Source organism: Medicago truncatula, chromosome 3, assembly GCF_003473485.1.
Source record: "Medicago truncatula cultivar Jemalong A17 chromosome 3, MtrunA17r5.0-ANR, whole genome shotgun sequence".
NCBI classification, from domain to species: domain Eukaryota; kingdom Viridiplantae; phylum Streptophyta; class Magnoliopsida; order Fabales; family Fabaceae; genus Medicago; species Medicago truncatula.
The window spans coordinates 22,248,745-22,270,620 of record NC_053044.1 but is presented as its reverse complement, the minus strand read 5'-3'; the positions used below and the strand labels follow the sequence as shown (position 1 = coordinate 22,270,620).

Sequence of the window (21,876 nt, the reverse complement as noted above, 5' to 3'; positions counted from 1 at the left end):
TATCGCAGCCTTTGGACTCTGTTGACAATTGAAGAAGAAAAATAGAAAAGATATATAGTTACGTTGCTGAACAATGAACAAAGTGGAATAATTTTTCAATACATGAAATTGGGCCATTTGGTTATTAAACGATGCAAATTGCATATACAAATAAAAACTTATAGCAAACTGTTATATAGATTAGCATCATTATATGTAAATGAAATCGAGTTTTTATTAATAGGAGATGTGATGCTAGGAGAGGGTTTAGATTAGCATTCATGACAGCATTGTCATTTAGAGAAACTGAACAACATGTGTAAATTCAAAATCAAAAGGGTGATGAGATAGCATAAAAAAACAAAGTTGATCAAAAAATTCATCACCTTGATCATTATTAGTCGGAGCTGTTTGTTTCATGAGGGTCTAATTGAATATCTTGGTCATTTTTTGTTCCTGACGTAGAACCCTCTTGAGTGCTTTGATCCTGAAAATGTAAATAAGTTGAAGCATATATCTTAAAAATTAATTCCTAATATGTTTCTTAGTTAGCTTATACTTCCTGGGCACAATCAATGCGTAGAGCATTGGGAGGCAAGATGAAGTATGAATTCGTTGATGGAACGATTAATCCAATCGTTGATGATTTTAATTCCTTATTCCGCCATTGGAACCGTTGCAACAATCTTGTTCACTCATGGATCGTGAATTCTGTGTCTCCTTCAATTGCACAATCCATCATCTTCATGGAAAACGCCTGTGATGTTTGGAATGATTTGAATGAACGCTTTTCACATGGTGATTTGGTAAGAATTTCTGAACTCATGCAAGAAATTTATGCATCGCAACAAGATTCCAAAACTATTACTATCTTTTACTCTGAGTTGAAGATTTTGTGGGAGGAACTTCATATTTACATGCCTGTTCCAAATTGTGTACGCAGAGTACGTTGTTCTTGTGAATTCATGCGTAATGCAAGACACAATCACACTCTGCTTTATGCCATTAGGTTCTTAACTAGTTTGAATGAAAATTTTGCTATGGTTAAGTCTCAGATCTTGTTGATGGATCCACTACCTTCTATGAACAAAATATTTTCCATGGTTTTACAACATGAAAGACAAGGAAACTTTACTTCACCTAGTGAAGATACAGTTCATATCAATTATGCTGATTCCAGTAAATTCAAGGGAAATTATTCTGGAAAATCTTGTTCTCAAGGTTCCAAGAATGGTGTACGTGTATGTACTTTCTGTAACAGAAACAACCACACTGTGGAAACATGCTGGAAGAAGCATGGAATACCACCTCATCTTCAGAAGACTTTTGGTTCTTCTTCTTCTTCATCTGCAAATCATATTGCTAAGGAGGATGTTGCTAATGTTGAAAAGCCTCCAACATGTGTTGATTCTAAAGTTGTTACTCCAGCTATCACACATAAGCAAAATGAGAGGTTAATGTCTTTACTTCAAAGTTCATCTCTCAATCAAGGTTTAAACACTGCACATGCTTCCAATCAGGTTTCTTCTTCCATGTCTCTTGGTCATTTGCCATCTGACAGGCAAGGATCAAGCTTCATTTCTTCTTTAACTTGTCACAATTTCACTCTCAGCTCTTGGATCATAGATTCAGGTGCTAGTGATCATATTTGTAGCAATCTAAAATGGTTTCATTCTTAGCAATCTGGAACCATTAAATTTTCTGATGATTTTATAATACATGATGTTCTCTATGTTCCTGATTTTCATCTTAATTTGTTTCCTGTGTCCAAAGTAACAAATTTATTAAATTGTATTGCGAGTTTTAATGGTTTCCAGTGTTTTATTCAGGGCAAGAAAACCAAGAAGATAATTGGTTCTGGTGATAAAAGAGAAGAGTTATACTATCTGAATCTTTCAAATAAGATGACTTGTTCTGCAAGCAAGCTTGTTTCAAGTCCTGCTCCTTTACCAGACAGTGCCCTTTGGAATTTTAGATTAGGTCACCTTTCATTTTCTAGAATGAAGTCTTTACAGTCTATGTTTCCTTTAGTTCAATAGATTCTAAAGCAACTTGTGATGTATGTCATTTTTCCAAAGATAGGAAGTTGCCTTTTCCTGAAAGTTGTAATAAAGTTGAAAAGCCTTTTGAATTAATACATTTTGATATTTGGGGGCCTATTTCAATTTCTTCTATTCATGATCACTTATATTTTTTAACTATTGTTGATGATTTTAGTAGATATAATTGGATAACTTTAATGAGATCAAAGAGTGAAACAAGACAACATGTCATTGATTTTATCACTTTAATTGAAAACCAACATGATTGTCATGTGAAAATTGTTAGAAGTGATAATGGCCCTGAATTCATTATCCCTCAATTTTATGCTTCAAAAGGAATTTTGCATCAAACTAGTTGTGTTGAAACACTTCAACAAAATGCAAGGGTGGACAGAAAACATCAACACATTTTAAACATCACCAGAGCTTTACATTTTCAATCACATTTACCCAAGAATTTTTGGTCGTATGCTTCTATTCATGCTGTTTTCATCATGAACAAAGTTTCAGTCCCATTTTGAACAATCAAACTCCTGATTTACATCATTTAAAAGTTTTTGGCTCTTTAGCTTATGCATCAACTCTTCAGGCAAATAGAATTAAACTTGATCCTAGAGCAAGAAAGTGTGTTTTTCTTGGTTACAAGAGCGGAATGAAAGGACATATTCATATCAGTAGTATGAAACTATTTAATATTTACAGCAAAAATGCAACAGTTTTTAAAAATATTGGACAAAGTGTGTACCTGGTTGATCATAAATATAATCTTCAACATCATCTTCAATCAAATGCTTCAACTCTTTGCAGTCATTAATTATTATGTGAAGCAGCTGCGGTAGGCACATTATTATAGATGTGGAGAAAACATTTTCCAATTTTTCACATCCCTTAATTTTCATCTTAGTAAGGTTTTTGAGGAAAAAATATTTTTTTAGACCCTTAAAAAGACATGTCAACATAGGTAGAGTATACAACTCAATGATTTGCAATCCGAAGTTCATCTCCCACTCACCTACTTCATTGAGACAACATATACTTTCAACATTGGAATTATCTACCTTCAACCTTTCCAAAGCGACAAAATGCTCCACAAATGAATGGTAAAGAAACAGTATGACACAATACTAGCTTGGTAGAAGAACTAAGTCAATTAAATAGTCTAACAAACATCCATACTAATCAAATATGCATCTTAACGTAAACAACAGATATTAAATAAGCTTAACTTGATCTGCTTAATTTGAGCACAATATGGACAATAATTTTTTTTAAAAAAAAAGGGAAAACAACTAATTTATTTCATCTAATATATAATGGGCTCAATTATTTTTTTGGTAAGCAAAAATTATTATTAAAGGGAGTACAAGGGTATTGTAACCCAACAGCCTAGTTAAGTTGTGACAAGTTATATCCGCTCTCACAATATATGTTGTTTGTGGTAATTCAGAATTTGATTGTGATAGCACGTAATGAAAGATTTGTTGTCGTTTTGGTATAAAAGTCAAGTCTAGTTGTTAGTATTGAGAATTTGAGTTTAGGAGGGCAAAGAACAGTGTCTGCTAGGAGTGAACGCCATCAAACGGTTCCAAACATCCAACATGATTAAGATTTGTAAACTCCTTGGCGTGTTGGCTTTCTTATCTTTACTTTTAACTAGATTGAAGACCCGTGCGCCGCACGGGTCCTACCGACTAAAATAGTCACCAATTAAGGTATATTGTAATGAAAAATTGTAGTGAAATTTATCAAATGATAAAAATTTATTAGATTAGTGATATCATGACGACATTTATATAGTTTGAAAATCGTACTTTTATAATATTTTTTTTATAGTACCTTTGGGGATTATGAATAGTATCTGTCAGAAACGGTTGATTCAACTTTTATCATTGTTAATGTACCAATTTTGTCTAGACTTTTATTTGTATCCCGTGCAACAATTGATTCATTCATTATGTAATACCAATCATAGGTTAGATTAACATTAAATTAGAATAAAAATTTAAAGTACTAATAAAAGCACTCAGATTTTTTCATATGATAATGCAAGGAAAATTACTCTTTCGCAAAAAAATAATTATATACAACATTTTTTTAAAGGAAAAAATATAGAACATATCAATGAAATTTTTTAAAACAACTTTTATGGAAAAATCTCATATAAAAATAGATTTTTAATTAAATGTTATTTCTTCTATAAGCTTTAAAAAAAAAAATCAATTGTTATTGAACTGCAATATATTCCTCTATTGTTATTAAATTAACCAGAGATGATTCGGTACAATATATAACATAGCGCATAAAAGCTCAAACTCCGACTCTTATATAGTCTCATTACGATCAACAAAATAAAATGGCACCATTAGACACCCTATTATATTAATACATGCCCCAATAGCCACTTATATTACACATTAATTTATCAAAAGTGCTTCAACAGCAACATTGTACCAAATTAACATTGGACAAATTTATAATAGTAACCAATTCAGATCTCCATTCCAGTACATACATGCTAATATCAACCCTATAAATTAAAACTGATTGGTTACATTTAGTTTGGACAAAATTTAAACTATGACAGGTTCATACCTTTGTTAATAGTTTAATTGAGCAATCAAAACCGATTGCTTGCAAGTAAGTTTGGACAGTTAAATCAAACCTTATTACTTGATATCTTGAAAGCTTATTTAGTTTGGTATAGTGTAACATTTGTTAATACCTTTAGCCATAAATATTCAACAGGTGTAATATAAGATGGTTCAGTCTTAAATATAATGAAAAGAGTAATGACTGAGTCTTCCTATGTTCCTATTGATAGCAGAGCTCAAAAGTTGCAGCTTATAGTTTTTTCTTAGAAACTGCAGATTAATTTTTTAAGTTGAAGATTGTCATCTTCGAATTTGTGATATATAAGTTGAAGATTATTAACTGGAATTGACACATCTAAATTAAAATCAGCATCACATAGCATATGAATTCAAACCAAAACAACAAAAATGGCATATATGACATTGTTTTAAAACAAAAATAAGAAACAAAATGGTTTTTTTTTTTTTTTTCCAAAACAAAAACTACAGATTAAATAAAGGAATTGTCACAATACAAATTAATGGATTCAAGTACTTCCTCTAACCAAATCCTATCAGGAACCTGAAGAGCCAAATGAGCCAACTCATGGGCCACCAAATTTCATTGTCTCTTGGTAAAAGAGGAAAGCACACTTGTTAAAAGTTTTACTTAACCTGAAAACATCTAATAATATTCTCTAGATAAGTTCCAGGTTCTTCAGCAGCACTAATGATCTTCTTCACTAACCCTTCATTATCACTGAAATTCCACTGTGCGAAAACAGCAGTCCTTGACCAAAATCATAGTCTTATACAAAGCATAACCCTCAGCTTCTTCTGGTTGAACAAAGTCATCCCTCTTCCAGGTTGTTGTTGCTAAAACATGTCCATCTTCATCTCAGAAAACCACACCCAACCCCCAGGTATTTTCCTATTGTAGATTTGCATCTGAGTATGCTTTAATATCCAGCCCCTAATTGGTTTTTTCCATCGCAAATTCTGAGGATTTCGCTGATTAATTTGTTGACTGTGAACAGGGAATACACGGTTAGGTCCCAGATCAGAGGTTAAAGAGTAAGAAACAAAATCATTAAAACTAATAAATCGGAAACAATACAATCCAGTTGGGGCAGAATGTTCAGGAACATCAATCTGAAACTAATAACACTTTTAAAAAGAGACAGGGCTAAGGGAGAACAAAGAAATTGCAATAATCAGTAAAAAAACAAAAACAAAAAAAAACAAATAATCAATAAAAGCAAATTGCAATAATAATTAAAAACAAACAAAAACAAATCACGATGAAATAGGGAGTGAGAGAGAACAAAGCCTCGTGGGAAATAATAAACAGGAATGCAATTAGCTTGTTAAGAACCGCATCAAACTCGAAATCAGAGTTGTTGATCAAAGGACCAGTTAGGAAATGGTAGGCAAGCAGGGTTTGAATGTTATGAGAGAGTGGAAACTGAAGGGTGAAGCTGCAGAATGATTGGAAACGTATATATTTACCCAAGGGATGCATAAAGCCTTGCGTTGGAAACATACACATTTAATCAGATGCACACTTATTTTTCTGCATGGGTTATACCAAAGGTTTAGTGATAGCAGCCATATGGATTTTTTGAAATTGAAATAATCTTGCATTATCTCGGTAGTGTAATAGGCCATGTGAAGGAAATACAACCATTCAATTTTTGAAATTCAAATTGACAATAAAATAGGAGGGAAATGTTATGTGCATTAGCAATTAATGACAGATTAGTAGAGGGAAAAATTAGGTTTAGTGCTTGCAAGACCTAATAAGCATTTAGAGTAAGGGATGATGTATTTATATATTTATATATACAGGGCAAGTCTTAAAAGACATTGACCACGTTCCTGTGATGTAAGCCGAATAAAAAGGAACTTAATCAAACCAAACAATCCCTTATTGTAGAAAAACACTTGTGAAGTTGTTAATCATTTTTTCCTATGACACAGATGAATGTTTATTGTTTCGTTTGACTTATTTCTATCTCTATATTAAATGGTACAGATCATTTTTTATAATAGAACAGTTAATGTTATTTTTAACTTTGAAAATGGCATTTTTTTTTTCTTGGTGTCCCGGATTCGAACCACGGACCTTGCATATATTATGCATTGTCCATACCAACTGAGTTAAGCTCACAAAGACAAAGAAATATATATTCACCTTTAATTTGTTAAGCTTCAACTTTTAAAACAATTATTATTAGTGATATTGTAAAAAAAAATGTTACATCTTGGCAAATAACATATTTTGGCTCTTTTAAGATGATTTTTTTCTCTTTCCAATATTACCCTCAACTTTCAATACAAATAGCACATATAACAATTAGATAAGAGTAAATTCAAATATTAAAATAAAAATGTAAGAAACAATATTTGTACTTATCATATTTGATTTAAAGAGTACGTATCTATCAAAAGTTAACATGAAAATATGAGAGGATATTACCAATGAGATTGAGAAGTCTTTCGGTTGACCCTCAGAAACCAATGAGATTTCAGTACTTGTGGGGCCCTTCAATTTATATCTAGGACAACATACATTGGCTCCAAGAGATCATATATTTGATTTCATTGGCTCCAATTGCGTCTGTGTCTTGGAAATAGAATTAGGTGAGCTTTTAATGGATGAAGGCATGGAATGATTAGATTCTGGAAATATGTCGATGAAATTTTGCAAATCTCTAAGCTCCAATTTTTCTAGTGAAGCAAGTTGGAAATATGCAATTGAGGACAGCTATCAATTTCAACAACTTTCAGGTTTGGAAACATTATTGAGTTGCAACTACTGACATTATCACCATTGACAGTTTCCTCAATCGTGTCATCCCAGGGGTGTTTAATCAATTGTGTCAGCTTATCACACCGATATATGAAGATAGATTCTAGTGACAAAAGGTCTCCAGCAGAGTGACATGGAAGTATAAGATATACTAAAACTCATGAAACATATCCTTACCATTCTCAGAAACTCGGAGGATGGAGAAATAGGCCTCCCTATGAATTTGCACGTATTTCTCACATACCAATCCATATTCTCACTTTCATCAAACCCTCATTATCCGCATCTAAGAACAAAAGGAAATCAATCGTGCAACATTTAGGTGAAAGTAACTCCAACATTGCAAAATGCTGCTCCGAGTGCTGAGGATAAAATTTCGAACATTGCTTCTTTACAAATAATTTTATCTCGAATTTTGTAAATGATTGCGTGAAGCCAGTTGAGGATAAGATTATAGACATTACTTCTCTTGAGAAGTTCCTTCAGGAGACGATTAGGTTGGTGGTAAAGCTGGTGCTCTCGATGATTCCGTTAATGTTACTTGTGACAAGAGCAAGATCACGGTTACTTCAGACAGCAATTTCTCCGAAAGGTAACTTTTTCGTCTTTGCGTTGTTGTTTTGCTCTATTAGGTGAAATTTGTGTACTTGAGGTAGAGTAGATAGATGTAGCATCCTATTATTGAGATATCAATAATTGTGGTGCCAAAAGGATAACAGCAGGTGATTTTGTAGAAGTTCCAATGCCTTATGCTTGTTGTGAGCCAGTCTTGGCTTGTGATGTTTGCAGGCATTCACATTTCCAACTTAATATTCTAGTGACATTTTTAGCACTGAGTGAGAATGATTAGTGCAATTGGTCATGTTCATGAATTTCTTAGTACGTGCTTGTTAATATTAATGTGATTCTGATGCAGTGTCTTACGTACTAAATTTTCTTAAAATCGCCACATATCTTACAAAGTGACAAAACAAAACCACTGTATTTGACAAATCACCTTTCTGATTAATTTTTCTCTTCAATTTTCATATAAAAGAGGGAAGAAGTGGAATTGTCAGTTACAAAGATGGAAGCGGAGCATATGAAAGAGCCATTATAAACCTATATGTAAGATTGCCTAAAATCACAACATTTGGTACAATAATAATTGACATTTGGAATAGTTAACAACATGAATCCATTCATTCCCTAACTTGTATAAAAACATTATAACCGTTGTACAGTCATATATGATCTCATCTCGTCTCATACAAAAGTTGACAATATTCGATCAGTTTGGAAAACTATATCCACGATTTGCAAAAAAAATGCAGACATGATTAATAATCACCTGATTAAGATTGAAAGCCTTTGAAAACGATCAACTATTCCTTGTTTGGATATTTCTCATTACAAACCACTATTTGCTGCTAGACATGATTTAGTGGAACGTGTTTGCAAATAAAAGTATAAGGAAATAATTACAATTTTTTTCTTTTGCTATAATGTAAAATTAAAAGCAGCAAAGTTTCTACACAAACTCTTATTCTGCAACTATCTGCATAACCTAATATATAGAGAGAGATATACATAAACCACTAGACTAATTCTTAATTCTGTTAATATTCCAAAACTGTTTAATATATATTCATAAAATATTTGGCACCCCCAATAAAAAAATTCAAGATCCACCACTGGTAGAGAGATACATGAGGTGTGGACAATCCCAAAGAACAACTTACAACAAGTGAAACATGAATTCAGAAGCACAAACTGTGAAATGCATAATCACCTGATAAAATATGAAACAAATGAAATGGATGTAAGTTTTGATTAGAATTGCATAATGAAAGAAATATTCTATAGTTTGACTGATAAAACTTGAAGTAGGTTTCACTAACCTTAACTGGTAGGAGCTCAATTTCTGCGAAAGCTATTTAACTTTACCGTCAAAGTAACATAGAGCTTGTCACCTATTCCATATATAAACCGAAAGTATGCATGCCTCCATTTCCTAATAAGAAACAAAGAACCACAAATCCCCCAGAAACCTGCTGCAAATCCAACTCCCGTCCTTAGATACAATGATTCTTTTATCGATTCATCATCCTCATTCTCTGTAGATGGCAGTGCAGTTTTAGGATTTTCTTCTGTTATGGTACAATTATTAAGAGGAGCTCCGCATAGTTTAGGATTCCCAATATAACTTGATACATTAAAACTTTGAAGTTGAGTTCCTATTGGAATTTTTCCATCAAAATTATTGCAAGATAAATTCAACACCTCCAAAAAGTTTAGAGAGCCATGCTCTGAGGAATTTCACCAAAAAACTTATTATTAGAGAGATCGAGAGATTCCATATTAATCATGCCTCCAATCGTTTTTGGAATTGTTCCAGTCAAACTATTGTGAGATAAGTTCAATGTTTGAACTTGAACAAGCCGAAACAATTCCAATGGCACTTCTCCAGACAAGCTATTGGCTGGAAGGTCAATAGTTCGTCTTCTTGGACTGACTCGATACATATAATCTTGACCTTTGGTAAATAAATCAATTGTGGTAGGATACCATCCATAAACATGATCAGTATCCATTTGAGTCAAGTTGTAAACACAGTGTGGCAAAGATCCTGAAAGTTTGTTATTTGCAAGGTCTAAGTGAAACAAAATATGGAGATCAAATAGTTGTGGTGGAATAGTCCCTTCAAATTGGTTAGCTCTCAATATGACCACTTCTAAGTCTTGTGAAATCAAGATAGGTATGGTTCCAGAAAATTCATTTTCGCCCAAGTTCATGTTTTCCAATTGGTTCAAATTAGAGAAGTGCAACGAAACTTCACCAGATAGCCTATTACTCCACAAGTTAATGTAATTTAATCCTAAGTTCTTCCAACTATATGGAATTGTTCCTGAGAAGGAGTTGTAAGACAAATCAACTCTAAAAGCCATTGGTGATATGTTTGGGAGTCCTCCAGTGAAATTATTGTGATCCAAGAATAATGAGGAACAATTTAGTGTTAGGTTAGATATGTCAGCAGCAATCAAATTGTTTGATAAAAAAAGTTCATAGGATATTCTTTCTATAAGGATTGAAAAGTTACTTTTATCTACCAACAAAATTGCGGAGATCGATAAGTCGAGTTCTTGCAATGACTTCTGTGTATATATTCAAGATGGAAAGTTTGGGCCTTGATTTATATTGCTCAAAAACAGGTGAGAGAGTTGAAAAGGAGGAACCCAATCCAAATCAATTTGGGAGACAAAATTTGAATTACTCAAGTCTAAATAATGTAAACTAGAGAGTTTGGAAAAAGTTAAATTTGAAATTTCACCTGAGAAATTGTTAGAGCCGATAGATAAGTCATTTAAAGATGAGAGGTTTCCTAGTGTCGACGGAATTGATCCTTGTAGCTGGTTTTCCGAGAGATCAAGCTCTTGAATATGTGCTAGTTGGCCTATTCTATCTGAAATTGATCCTTGTAGTTGTTTTTCCGAGACTTGGAATTATAGAATTTATTGGCAACTTATTATGACTGGTAAATACTCACTCCGTCCCAAATTATAAGCAAAAAAATAAAAAACCACACTTATTAACAAAACTAAAACATAAGAATTTGGAGTATATAGTTTTTTGTGTTTTCTTTGAAAAAAGTTTTATAGGAAGATTGAAAAACAATTTTCATTTATTATTGGTTATGGGAAAAATGAAAGAGAGAAAAAGTTGAATGTAATTTGCATTTCAGTTTATGAGAATAAACAAAAGTTTTTCTTGAAAAAGAGATTTTTTTTTAAAAACAAGATTAAATAGAATAAAAGTTTGTCTTTTCTGCTTATATTTTGGGATGAAGAAAATGAGTTTTTTATTTTTTTTATATTATGGAACGGAGGGAGTAGTATTTTGCGGTCAACAATGAAAGTTTAGTGTGGCCTATGCCTCTTCCTTTCAATTTAAAAACAAATAAATAATATAAGTTTCACTTGATCTCCTTTTGCTTTTGGCTTCAAAATTCTGCAGCAACAATGATAGTAACATATGATCTCATCTCATAGAGCTCTTAATTGTTGATATCACAATGGCTCTGTTTGGAAGATTATATCCATGCACGATTTTCATAAAACCACCACAGATCTTACAAAGTGACAAAACAAAAGCACTGTCATTGACAAATCACCTTTCTGATTAATTTTCTCTTCAATTTTCATATAAAAGAGGCAAGAAGTGGAATTGTCGGTTACAAACATGGAAGCGGAGCATATGAAAGAGCCATTATAAACCTATATGTAAGTTTGCCTAAAATCTCAGCATTTGGTACAATAATAATTAACATTTGGAACAGTTGACAATATTCACTCTATTTGGAAAATTATATTCATGATTTGCAAAAAAAAATGCAGAATCTTCTACATTAATAATCACCTGATTAAGATTGAAAGCCGTTGAAAAGGATCAACTATTCTTTGTTTGGATATTTCTCACTACAAATCACTATTTGCTGCTGGACATGATTTTGTGGAATGTGTTTGCAAATAAAAGTATAAGGAATTAAAAGTAGCCATAATTGATTGATTAAAGTGAAAAACATTCAAACAAGATGACTAAAAAAAGGCAAGGAAGACTTGGAATTGTAACCTTTACTAATTTTTTTCCTTTGCTCTTTCCTTTTGTAATGAAAATCAAATTTCATATGGGATTTAGATATAATGTAAAATTATAAGCATCAAAGTTTCTACACAATTTCTTATTCCACAAACTTATATATAGAGAGATATACATAACATGAGCAACATTAGAGAGGACAAGCCCCAAGAACAGTAGTCCCGTCACATATGACCTCATCTGATACGGCCCTTAATTGTTGGTATCGACAATTATGTCCACGATTAGATTAACATTAATAATGCCCGATCGTCACATGTATAATCACTTGATAAAATATGAAGCAAATGCAATTGATATAACTTTTAAATGGAGTTATACAGTAAAACAAAATACTCTATCAACTGATCAGTGAATAATGAATGATAAAATACTCTGTAGTTTAATCAATGAAACTATGAGGTAGGTTTAACTAACCTTAACTAGCAGGAGCTCAGTTTCTGCGAAAGCTATTTAACTTTACGGTCAAAGTAACATAGAGAAAGTCACCCACTCTATCAACTAACCGAAAGTACGCATGCCTCCATTTCCGAATAAGAAACAAAGAACCACAAATGCCCCAGAAACCTACTGCAAATCCCACTCCCATGCCTAAATACAACGACTCTCTTATAGATTCATCATCTTCATTCTCTGTATTTCCAGGATTTTCTTCTTCCGTGGTACAGTTATTAAGAGGAGCACCGCATAATTTTGGATTGCCAATGTAGCTTGATGCATTAAAACTTTGAAGTTGCGTTGCTATTGGGATTTTTCCGTCAAAATTATTGTATGATAAATTCAAATAACCCAAAAAAGTTAAGAGAGACATGCTCCGAGGAATTTCACCACAAAGCTTATTATTAGAAAAATCGAGAGATTCCATATTTTTCATGCCTCCAATCGTCTTCGGTATAGTTCCAATGAAATTATTGTGAGATAAGTTTAATGTTTGAACTTTAACAAGCCGAAATAATTCCAATGGCACTTTTCCAGACAAGTTATTAGCTGAAAAGTCAATAGTTCGCCTATCTGGTTCGATTTCATACACATAATCTTGACCTTTTGTAAACAACTCAATTGGAGCATTATTCCATTCATCCACAAAATTAGAAGTAACCATATGAGTCAAGTTATAAATGCACTCCGTCATAGATCCTGAAAGTTTGTTATGTGCAAGGTCCAAATGAAACAAATTAGTGAGATTGAATAATTGTGTTGGAATACTCCCTTCAAATTGGTTACCTCTCAGTATATGAATACTTCTAAATATTGTGGTATGTTCAATGGTATGGTTCCAGAAAATTCATTTTCTCCCAAGTTCATGAATTGCAATCGTCTCCAATCGGAGAGGTTTACTAGAACCTCACCAGACAGTCTATTACTCCACAAGTTAATGTAAAATAAATATTCCAAGTTCTTCCAACTATGTGGAATTGATCCTGAGAAGGAGTTGTAAGACAAATCAAGTCTAAATGATTTACTAGAGAGTTTGGAAAAATGTAAATTTGAAATTTCACCAGAGAAATTATTAGAGCCAATAGATAAGTAATTTAGGGAAGAGAGGTTTCCTAGAGTTGAAGGAATAGATCCTTGTAGTTGGTTTTCAGAGAGATCAAGTTGTTGAATATGGGCAAGTTGGCCTATTTCTTTTGGAACTGATTCTTGTAGTTGGTTATAAGAGAGATAAAGGTCTCTCAAATTTTGAAGGTTTAGCAAGCTTGAAGGTATCTCACCGTATATATTACTCTGTGAAAGGTCAAGATAAGTGAGATCTTTGGTGAGATTAAAAAACCCATCAGGTAAATGAGAGGTGAAATTGTTTAAAGAAAGATCAAGAGTTACAAGTAAAGACAAATTCAAATACTCAACAGATGGGAAATTGTTCAGGTTACAATGACTCAACTGTAATTCTAATAGTGAAGGAAGTGTATTCACTATTTGAAGCCAATTGGTTTCCTTATGAAGATGAATTCCACTAAGGTCGAGATATTTCAAGGAAGAATGTGGAGAAAGCCAACCAAGATTATCCATGTGAAGAGGACCGTGATCATGATAACGGAAGGGGGATAAGTCAAGGTAGAAAAGGTTAGATGAATGTGTGATGTTGTGTTGAATGGATGGAAATCTTATCACATCAAATTCATTCAGACTCAAATCCAAGTAACTGAGAAACTCAAGTTCTAGAATACAAAGATTCATCTCACCTTTTAAAAATGGCTCATTGTCAAAATTAGATTTTCCATTGAGATCAAGTTTTGTAACTCTTCCAGTAATGTTGTCACAGTGGACTCCTTCCCAAGCACAACAATCTATTTCGGTTGACCATGTTAATATCCGACCAAGAGTGTCATTGATTCCTTGTTTGAAGGTTAAGAGTGTCTCTCGATCTTTCTCATTGCATCCAACCACTGTGTGATTGCTGCACAAGCTTTTGTAGAATGTGGTTATAGATAAAAGTAAAAGCAAAAGAAGTGAAATTTGTGTAGTAAGAATGGTCATCATGAATGATTGTTTGAATCAGAGAAGATTTAATTCAAATGAAAATATGATTTGGTATGAGATTTTAATGTGCTTATATAAGATATTGAGTTATGGGAAAGCTTATAAAAAAAAATTGGAAAAAAGTTTGCTTAAAGTGGGGTCTGATTGTTAGAAAAATGAAATGAAAAGTCTCCAAAACTACAAGACTTTGAAAAGGCCGGGAAAAAGTAAATGAATGTAATTGATTTCATTTACTATTTCAAGTTCAAATTGGTATGTCATTGTTAGAAAGAAGATGGCTTGCATAAAGCAGTGGAAGACTTTGAATTTTGAAATCAGTAATTTGAATGGCTTGGTATGTGAAGTCAGTGACATGACATAACTGAGTGAGTGAGTTTGGTAGGAAAATAAAAGAATGTTAGCTTTTGGAAAAGTAGTGGAAGACTTTGAATTTTGATGTCAGTGATATTATGAATGTTTGAATCTTATGTTTTAATATTTGCTAAAGTCCCTTTTTGATAGGACATAGCCCGTTGCTGAGAATGTTCGCCTTAAAGCCTCTACCTGTGATACTGCTTTTTCAGATTGATTTAATTGTGGAAATTACAATCTCTCAGCAATTGATGTAATTGTAATGAATTGAGAGCAATACATCTATTTTTACCATAGGAGGTTTTTCTTTATCTTTTATCTCCAGCTAAACTCTTTTTCTTCCTCTTTCTTCATACTTCACCTACTTGTCTCGGTGCGCCAAGAGAGTATGTGACAAGTAGATGTGGAAATACGATATGCTATGTGGCTATACTGTTAAGACAGGTTATTCGACATTACACCAGAACGTGTACAGCTTGGAATATGATGAAGTGGGCATGGTTATTACGTGAGTCTTGTGCAGTGCTGTACTATCAAAGGAGATGGTGTTCGCATTGAAAATGTTGCTCGATAAGCTCTTCACTAGAGATGCACGGGTTTGAAGAGGGCTATTGGGAATTAACCGTGAGAGCTCTGATTCCATTTTCCCCGACAAATCAAGTCTTCTACTCTTCCTCTCCTTGTAAGTGAGTGTATATGGTGCCCATCGAACGACATTACTATCTTTTGTTTTTATTTTTAATGTTCCTTGATCCGATCTAGGAGTTTTCAAACTTCCCTTAATGCTTCTTCTTTTAATTATGGATGTATAGGTAATCTGTACTATAAATGTAAGTTATTGTAGATAATTAAATTTAATAAGTTTTCCGAAAATTATATTTAAAACTCTCTTATGTTTTTTATTTTGGCTGAAGAAAACATAGATCATATTATTAAACAAAAAGTATTGATTACAATCAGGTAAAAACTCAAAAACTTTGTGATTAGTTCAAAACTGGCCACCCTTCAAAGGGTATGTGCAATCCCACAGTATCATCTTAACTAAAAGATAACGGCATTTTGATATCAGAGATTATAGAACCGAATTCATATTCTCTAATAAGGGGACACGCGCAATCTAGCTTAGCATAGCAAAGCTAGAGGAGAAAAATTCATTGCATAATAGAAAAGAGTAGCAGATACATTCATGTCGAACATGTACGCGCATTTAGCCGAACTCCGTAATCAACTATTGTAACACAATTTCTACACAAACTCTTATTCGGCCACAATACTAAATAAATTAATTAACATATAAACTAATAAAATATTTGAAAACAAATAAAACAGATTTTAAATACATGAATGCAACCATTTTCTGAGTTGTATTACATTGTTTTCAATGAACAAAAACATTATAACATGTGCAATAAAAAAAAACATAAACATTACAAGAAGTGAAAGATGAAGTCAGCAGCAAAATAGGTATAATCACATATAATCTCATATCAGATAACTCCTAATTGTTGATAATACAATATTGGCTCTGTTTGGAAAATTATATCCATGATTTGCATAACAGCGCAGGATCTTCCACAAATATAATCACCTGATAAAATTCCCGAGCTCGATATGCATACAAATTGTATCTGAATTCAACTCAAAGACGTAAATACAATTTGTTAAACTCTGTTATCAACAGCTCTGTTTTTTGCATATTTACTTCTTATATTGAAACCAAATTTTCTATTTTAACACGGTTTATACAAAAACTTTTGCATAAATTGATATATAAATTAACAGAAAGTAATCCACTTTGTCCATAAAAACCAATTACATCAGCAAGACTTTCTTAATAAAAATTAAGGAGAAACTGCATAATGAAGATCGCATAGTTGATTTAGTCAGTAACGAGAAGGATAAATCTTTCCTCTGTTGAGTTTATTCAACCTGAGAAAGTGGCTTATGTGTTGATATCTTATTCAACCAAAACAGACGAAAATGGTAGGGGCAAAAACTTCATTATGGACAATACAGATTTTGAGAGTTGTCAAGGAATGCACTTGTTATCCAAATGTTATGTTTATAGATCGATGTATCATCATTGTAAACTAGATTATCTTGGACAATCATCCAATATATTGTAGCAAGTTCTATTTTAACTTAATATGACAATATTGGTTTTTTCTTATTATTGAAAATAAATTTTAATGACATCTTCACATAATTTAGATTTGGAGGAATCAAAATGTTGATTATAGCTCATAGTCTGGCAAAGCAAGAGGACGACAATTTAGTGCATAACAGAAATCAAGTTTAGATACTTTGTTGTCGGAGACTTAGGCACAATATTGAGAACCTGACTTGCTATTGTAACACAAATTCTACAAAAACTCTGATTCTGCCACCATCTGCATAAATTGATATATAAACTAACGCATAAGCGATCCACTTTCTCATTAGAGTATTTGGCAAAAAACTCTTCTGCTGCATCTGTGTTTTTACTGACTAAATGCAGGTATACGTATCATTTTGAAGGGCTGCCTCTTATACCAGTTGATGCTTTGGCAGGTATCTGTTTTTGAGGTGGAGTGCTTCGGCAGTCATCAGCGTTTTGGGTCTGTTATTGTGTTCTTTAATGGTTGGTCTGGTTACATTTTCTTCAAAAAATAGTTAACAACATGAATTCAATCCTTCCTGGTACTTGTTTAGTTGAACTTTGACTTGTATAAAAAGTTTTAACTAATAAAATATTTAAAAACAAATGAATAATTCAATTTTATTTGAGTTTCCTTTTTTGCTTTTGGCTAAATAATGTGAGGGATCATTTAAGATTGTACTCGTACCATCAATGTAGGTTAATTTAGATCATTGATTATCTTTGAGAGGCACTATCCAAAAAATCTTAGCAAGTTCCAATCCAGCTTATTTTAGAATTCAATGTTAGTTTTTCATCTGCGATGCAAATAATATCTAATATGACATTATCACATGACTTAAGAGTTGGATGCAACATTTCTACAGAAACTCTTATTCTGCAACGAAATGCATAAACTGATATTCATACAACATTAATGCAACCATTCGCTGAGTTGTATAAAAAGTTTACAATGAACAAAAACATTACAACAAGTGAAAGTTTAATTCAGCAGCAAAAACATTCACATATGATCCATCACAATACTTGACTCTGTCGGAAAGTTATATCCATGATTTGCAAAGCTATGCAAGATCTTCCATATGCTTAATCATCTGATAAAATATTAAATCAAGATGGATATAAGTTATGCATAGAATTATTAAATCATGGATAAACAAAATACTCTATAGTTTGATCAATTAAACTGAAAGCAGTTTCACTAACCTTTACTGCAGGAGTTCAATTTCTGCGAAAGCTATTTAACTTTACCATCAAAGTTACATAGACCCTGTTACCCACTCCATATATAACCCAAAAGTATGCATGCCTCCATTTCCTAATAAGAAACAAAGAACCACAAATCCCCCAGAAACCTACTGCAAATCCAACTCCCAAGCCGAGAAACATTGATTCTCTTATAGAGTCATCATCTTCAATCTCTGTGGATGGGTTGCAGTCTTAGGATTTTCTTCTTCCTTGGTACAATTATTAAGAGGAGCTCCGCATAATTTTGGATTTCCAATGTAGCTCGATGCGTTAAAACTTTGAAGTTGCGTTGCTATCGGGATTTTTCTGTCAAAATTATTGTATGATAAATTCAAATAACCCAAAAAGGTTAAGAGAGACATGCTCTGTGGAATTTCACCACAAAACTTATTTTTGGAAAATTCGAGAGATTCCATATTTTTCATACCTCCAATTGTCTTCGGTATGGTACCAAAGAAATTATTGTGAGATAAGTTTAATGTTTGAACCTGAACAAACCGAAACAATTCCAATGGCACTTCTCCAGACAAGCTATTGGATGAATCGTCAATAGTTCGCCTTTCTGGTCAAACTTTATAAACATAATCTTGACCTTTTGTAAACAACTCAATGATAACACCGGACCAATGAAATATGTTTAAAGTAACCATATTAGTTAAGTTATAGACACACTCTGGCAGAGATCCTGAAAATTTGTTTAGTGGATGACGTTGGTAAAGGTGTACTTCATCAAGAAGAGTATACGTAGCTCTAGCGAGGACGAGAAAGATCGAACTACTATAAAAATATTAGTGTTATCTCTCTTCCCTATCCTCTTTACTTTTTACTATTGCATATGATCAATTGAATAATTGTTAGGATAATTCCTAGTGTTGATTTAAGTTGTTTTTCATTGAATAGTAATCTAATTCATTGAATTAGGTTTCAAATAATTTGCTTAGATCAATTGATTGCAAAATCTATTCAATTCCTCAATTTCACATGTATTGTGTTTTGATTTGACAGCTTAGTAATTTTGTTCATATAGGTTTGGTTTGAAATTGTCTAAACGTTTTGTACATTGTTCAAGGTTTATTGAAGTTTGATTGTATAATAAGGTTAGTATTGTGAATCTCTTAATTCTAAGATTAAATCTTATTGCATGTATATTTGTCTTTTTGATACATTGTTGTGATTGTTCGGGCACAAATCCAATAGTACGTTATAATTGGTTTTTATTAAAACTCGGGAAAAACTTTTTAAAAAGCTATTCACCTCTCCCTCTAGCTTGGTAACCAATATGCCATATAAACCAACAGGCAATTGCTAGGAGTAATGAAGTAATACAAATTTGTTCCTAAAATGAAATTTGATTGTGCTAGGCTATAAGCAACTTCAACAAACCTGGCATGAAATTTGTTGCCAAGAAAAAATTACCGCACTTGTTAACTTTACCATTTTAATAACATTTCTGGTAGGGATGGAAATTAGACCCAGGACCGATTGGTATCCGCAAAAATTACCTGCAATGGGTAGGGTAAATCCCCGCTTTCATGGGTATGGGCATGGGTCCGGGTAATTACCCGCAAACTTAAAAGGGTACGGACACGGATATGGGCACTATAATACTCATCCCTGCAACCCGCACATATGTATTTATATAATATAATAAATAATTTATATATTAATTAATTAATTTACCTAACAATTTAAGCTTAAACCTAAACCTAAAAATTACTTATTATAGTAACCTAAACCTAGCCTTCTGTTGCATTTTGTTATCCATCTCTTCTGCTTCCATGTAACTATTTCTTGAATCTTATACTTCTAAAGGGATGACAATTGGATCCAAGTCCGATGGGTACGCGCAAAATACTACGATACATATTGTTTTTTATTTGGCTAAATACTACGATTCATATTATTTTATGAGTTGATTTGAAATTTTTTGGATCATAATTTTATTTCAATTGTGGGTTTTTTTTATTGTCTTTTTCATAGTTAAAATGTGGGTAATGGGTGCAGATATGGACACTTAAGTGCCCATAGAGTATGGGGAAGGGTACTAAAGTTGTTGCCCACGAGGGTACGAGTCCGGGTACGAGCATTTTTTACAAACGCAGGCATGGGGATGGGTACTATAGTACCCTATCCATTGGGTACCCATTGCCATCCCTAATTTCTGGTGGATGAGGTGCTGTGAACATTATGTTTCTTACATTTTTTCTAACACCCACTTATTTATTGGTTGAAATTCATGTGGGGTCCACTTTGAAAATGGTTCTTACATAAAATGGTGAAATTCATATAGATTTCACCAAATAAAACAGTGAGTGTTAAAAGAGTACTTGTGCTTCTGTTCTACGGTAAATGATTGATAGTATTGGAGAATTGTTGTTGATACATTGCATAAGGTTGAGACACACGAGTAAAATACGCTTTTGCCCTCTCGGCAGTTAACTGCTGAGGAATTCAAAAATCGGTTGCAGTTAACTGCCGAGGATCTTCTACTACAAATCTGGCAGAAGCTCTCTCATCCATTATTCATCTCATCTTCCAAAAAAATTTCAAATTTCTCTCAAAAATCTCTCTAAAAAACCCAACCAAATTTATTCAACAAAATCACAAGTAAGTAATTATAATGCTATTAACTTACATTTTAGTTGTTATAAATGTTTTTATTTTTTAGTTTTTGAGTAGATTTATTTTATTTTAGTTTGTGAGTAGATTTACATAGTATAATTCATTTTTAGAGTAAATGTTAGTTGCTTAATTTAGTTAAAATGTTTGTATGATGTTTATGTTATAGTTTAAAATTTCAGGGTTATATTTGAATTTGGTCTTTTATATTTATTTTTTTATTTTAGTTTTTAATTAGATTTACATGTCATAAATCATTTTTAGATTAGATGTTAGTTGATTAATTTAGTTAAAATGTTTGCATGATGTTTATGTTATAGTTTAAAATTTTAGGGTTATATTTTAATTTGGTGTTTTATATTTTTTATTTTATTTTAAGAGTAAATATAAGTTGAATAATTTTGTTATATTTTACGTTGTAACAAAAAAAATTATGTTAAACATAAGTTGAATGATTTATGTTATATTATATGATTAATCTTTTTATTTTAGTAAGAGTATATGATTTATAATTTTAGGGTTATTTTTATGATTTTTAGAGTCTGTATAATGTGCACATCAAGTGTCTGATGGAATGTTTGAATGAGTTTTTCATTGATTGTTTTTAATTTCTTATTGTGTAGATTTGAAACAATGGCCGGGTGGATCGACGTTCATGCACAATTCAACGGCGGAGAACCTCAGAGGTTGAAGGTTTGGTGCCTTGGTGTAACGTTAAGAGGTCTCAAGGATGAACTGACTGAATTCAACCAAGGAGTCAACCCCAGAGATAGAAGGAGGGTGGAACACGTTCGATATAAACGTCCAATGCTCGACAAGGGGAGAGTATCATTCACTTGGGTGGAATTAACGAACGACGAAAACGTGACGAGCATGTTCTGGGAGCACAACATGTTCCAATGGATCGATATGCGGGTGACGTTGCTGAGATCAACTAAAGATATCATCAAAAGTTTGATTCCACCAGAAGATCATCATTAGTTAGGGTAAGGTGCATTC

General features: G+C 32.6%; 2 protein-coding genes across 2 annotated transcripts; both read right to left on the bottom strand.

Moving 5' to 3' along the window:
- Window positions 1–12,432: 12,432 nt before the first annotated feature.
- LOC25490688 (receptor-like protein EIX2) lies at window positions 12,433–13,243 on the bottom strand. The gene has a single exon (XM_024777703.2). It carries the CDS (start codon window positions 13,168–13,170, stop codon window positions 12,472–12,474), a length of 699 nt encoding a protein of 232 aa, XP_024633471.1. The 5' UTR covers window positions 13,171–13,243; the 3' UTR covers window positions 12,433–12,471.
- A 22-nt stretch (window positions 13,244–13,265) lies between these two features.
- On the bottom strand, window positions 13,266–14,519 carry LOC120579556 (receptor-like protein EIX1). The gene has a single exon (XM_039831981.1). The coding sequence runs from the start codon at window positions 14,517–14,519 to the stop codon at window positions 13,266–13,268; it is 1,254 nt and encodes a 417-aa protein (XP_039687915.1).
- Between the last annotated feature and the right edge of the window lie 7,357 nt (window positions 14,520–21,876).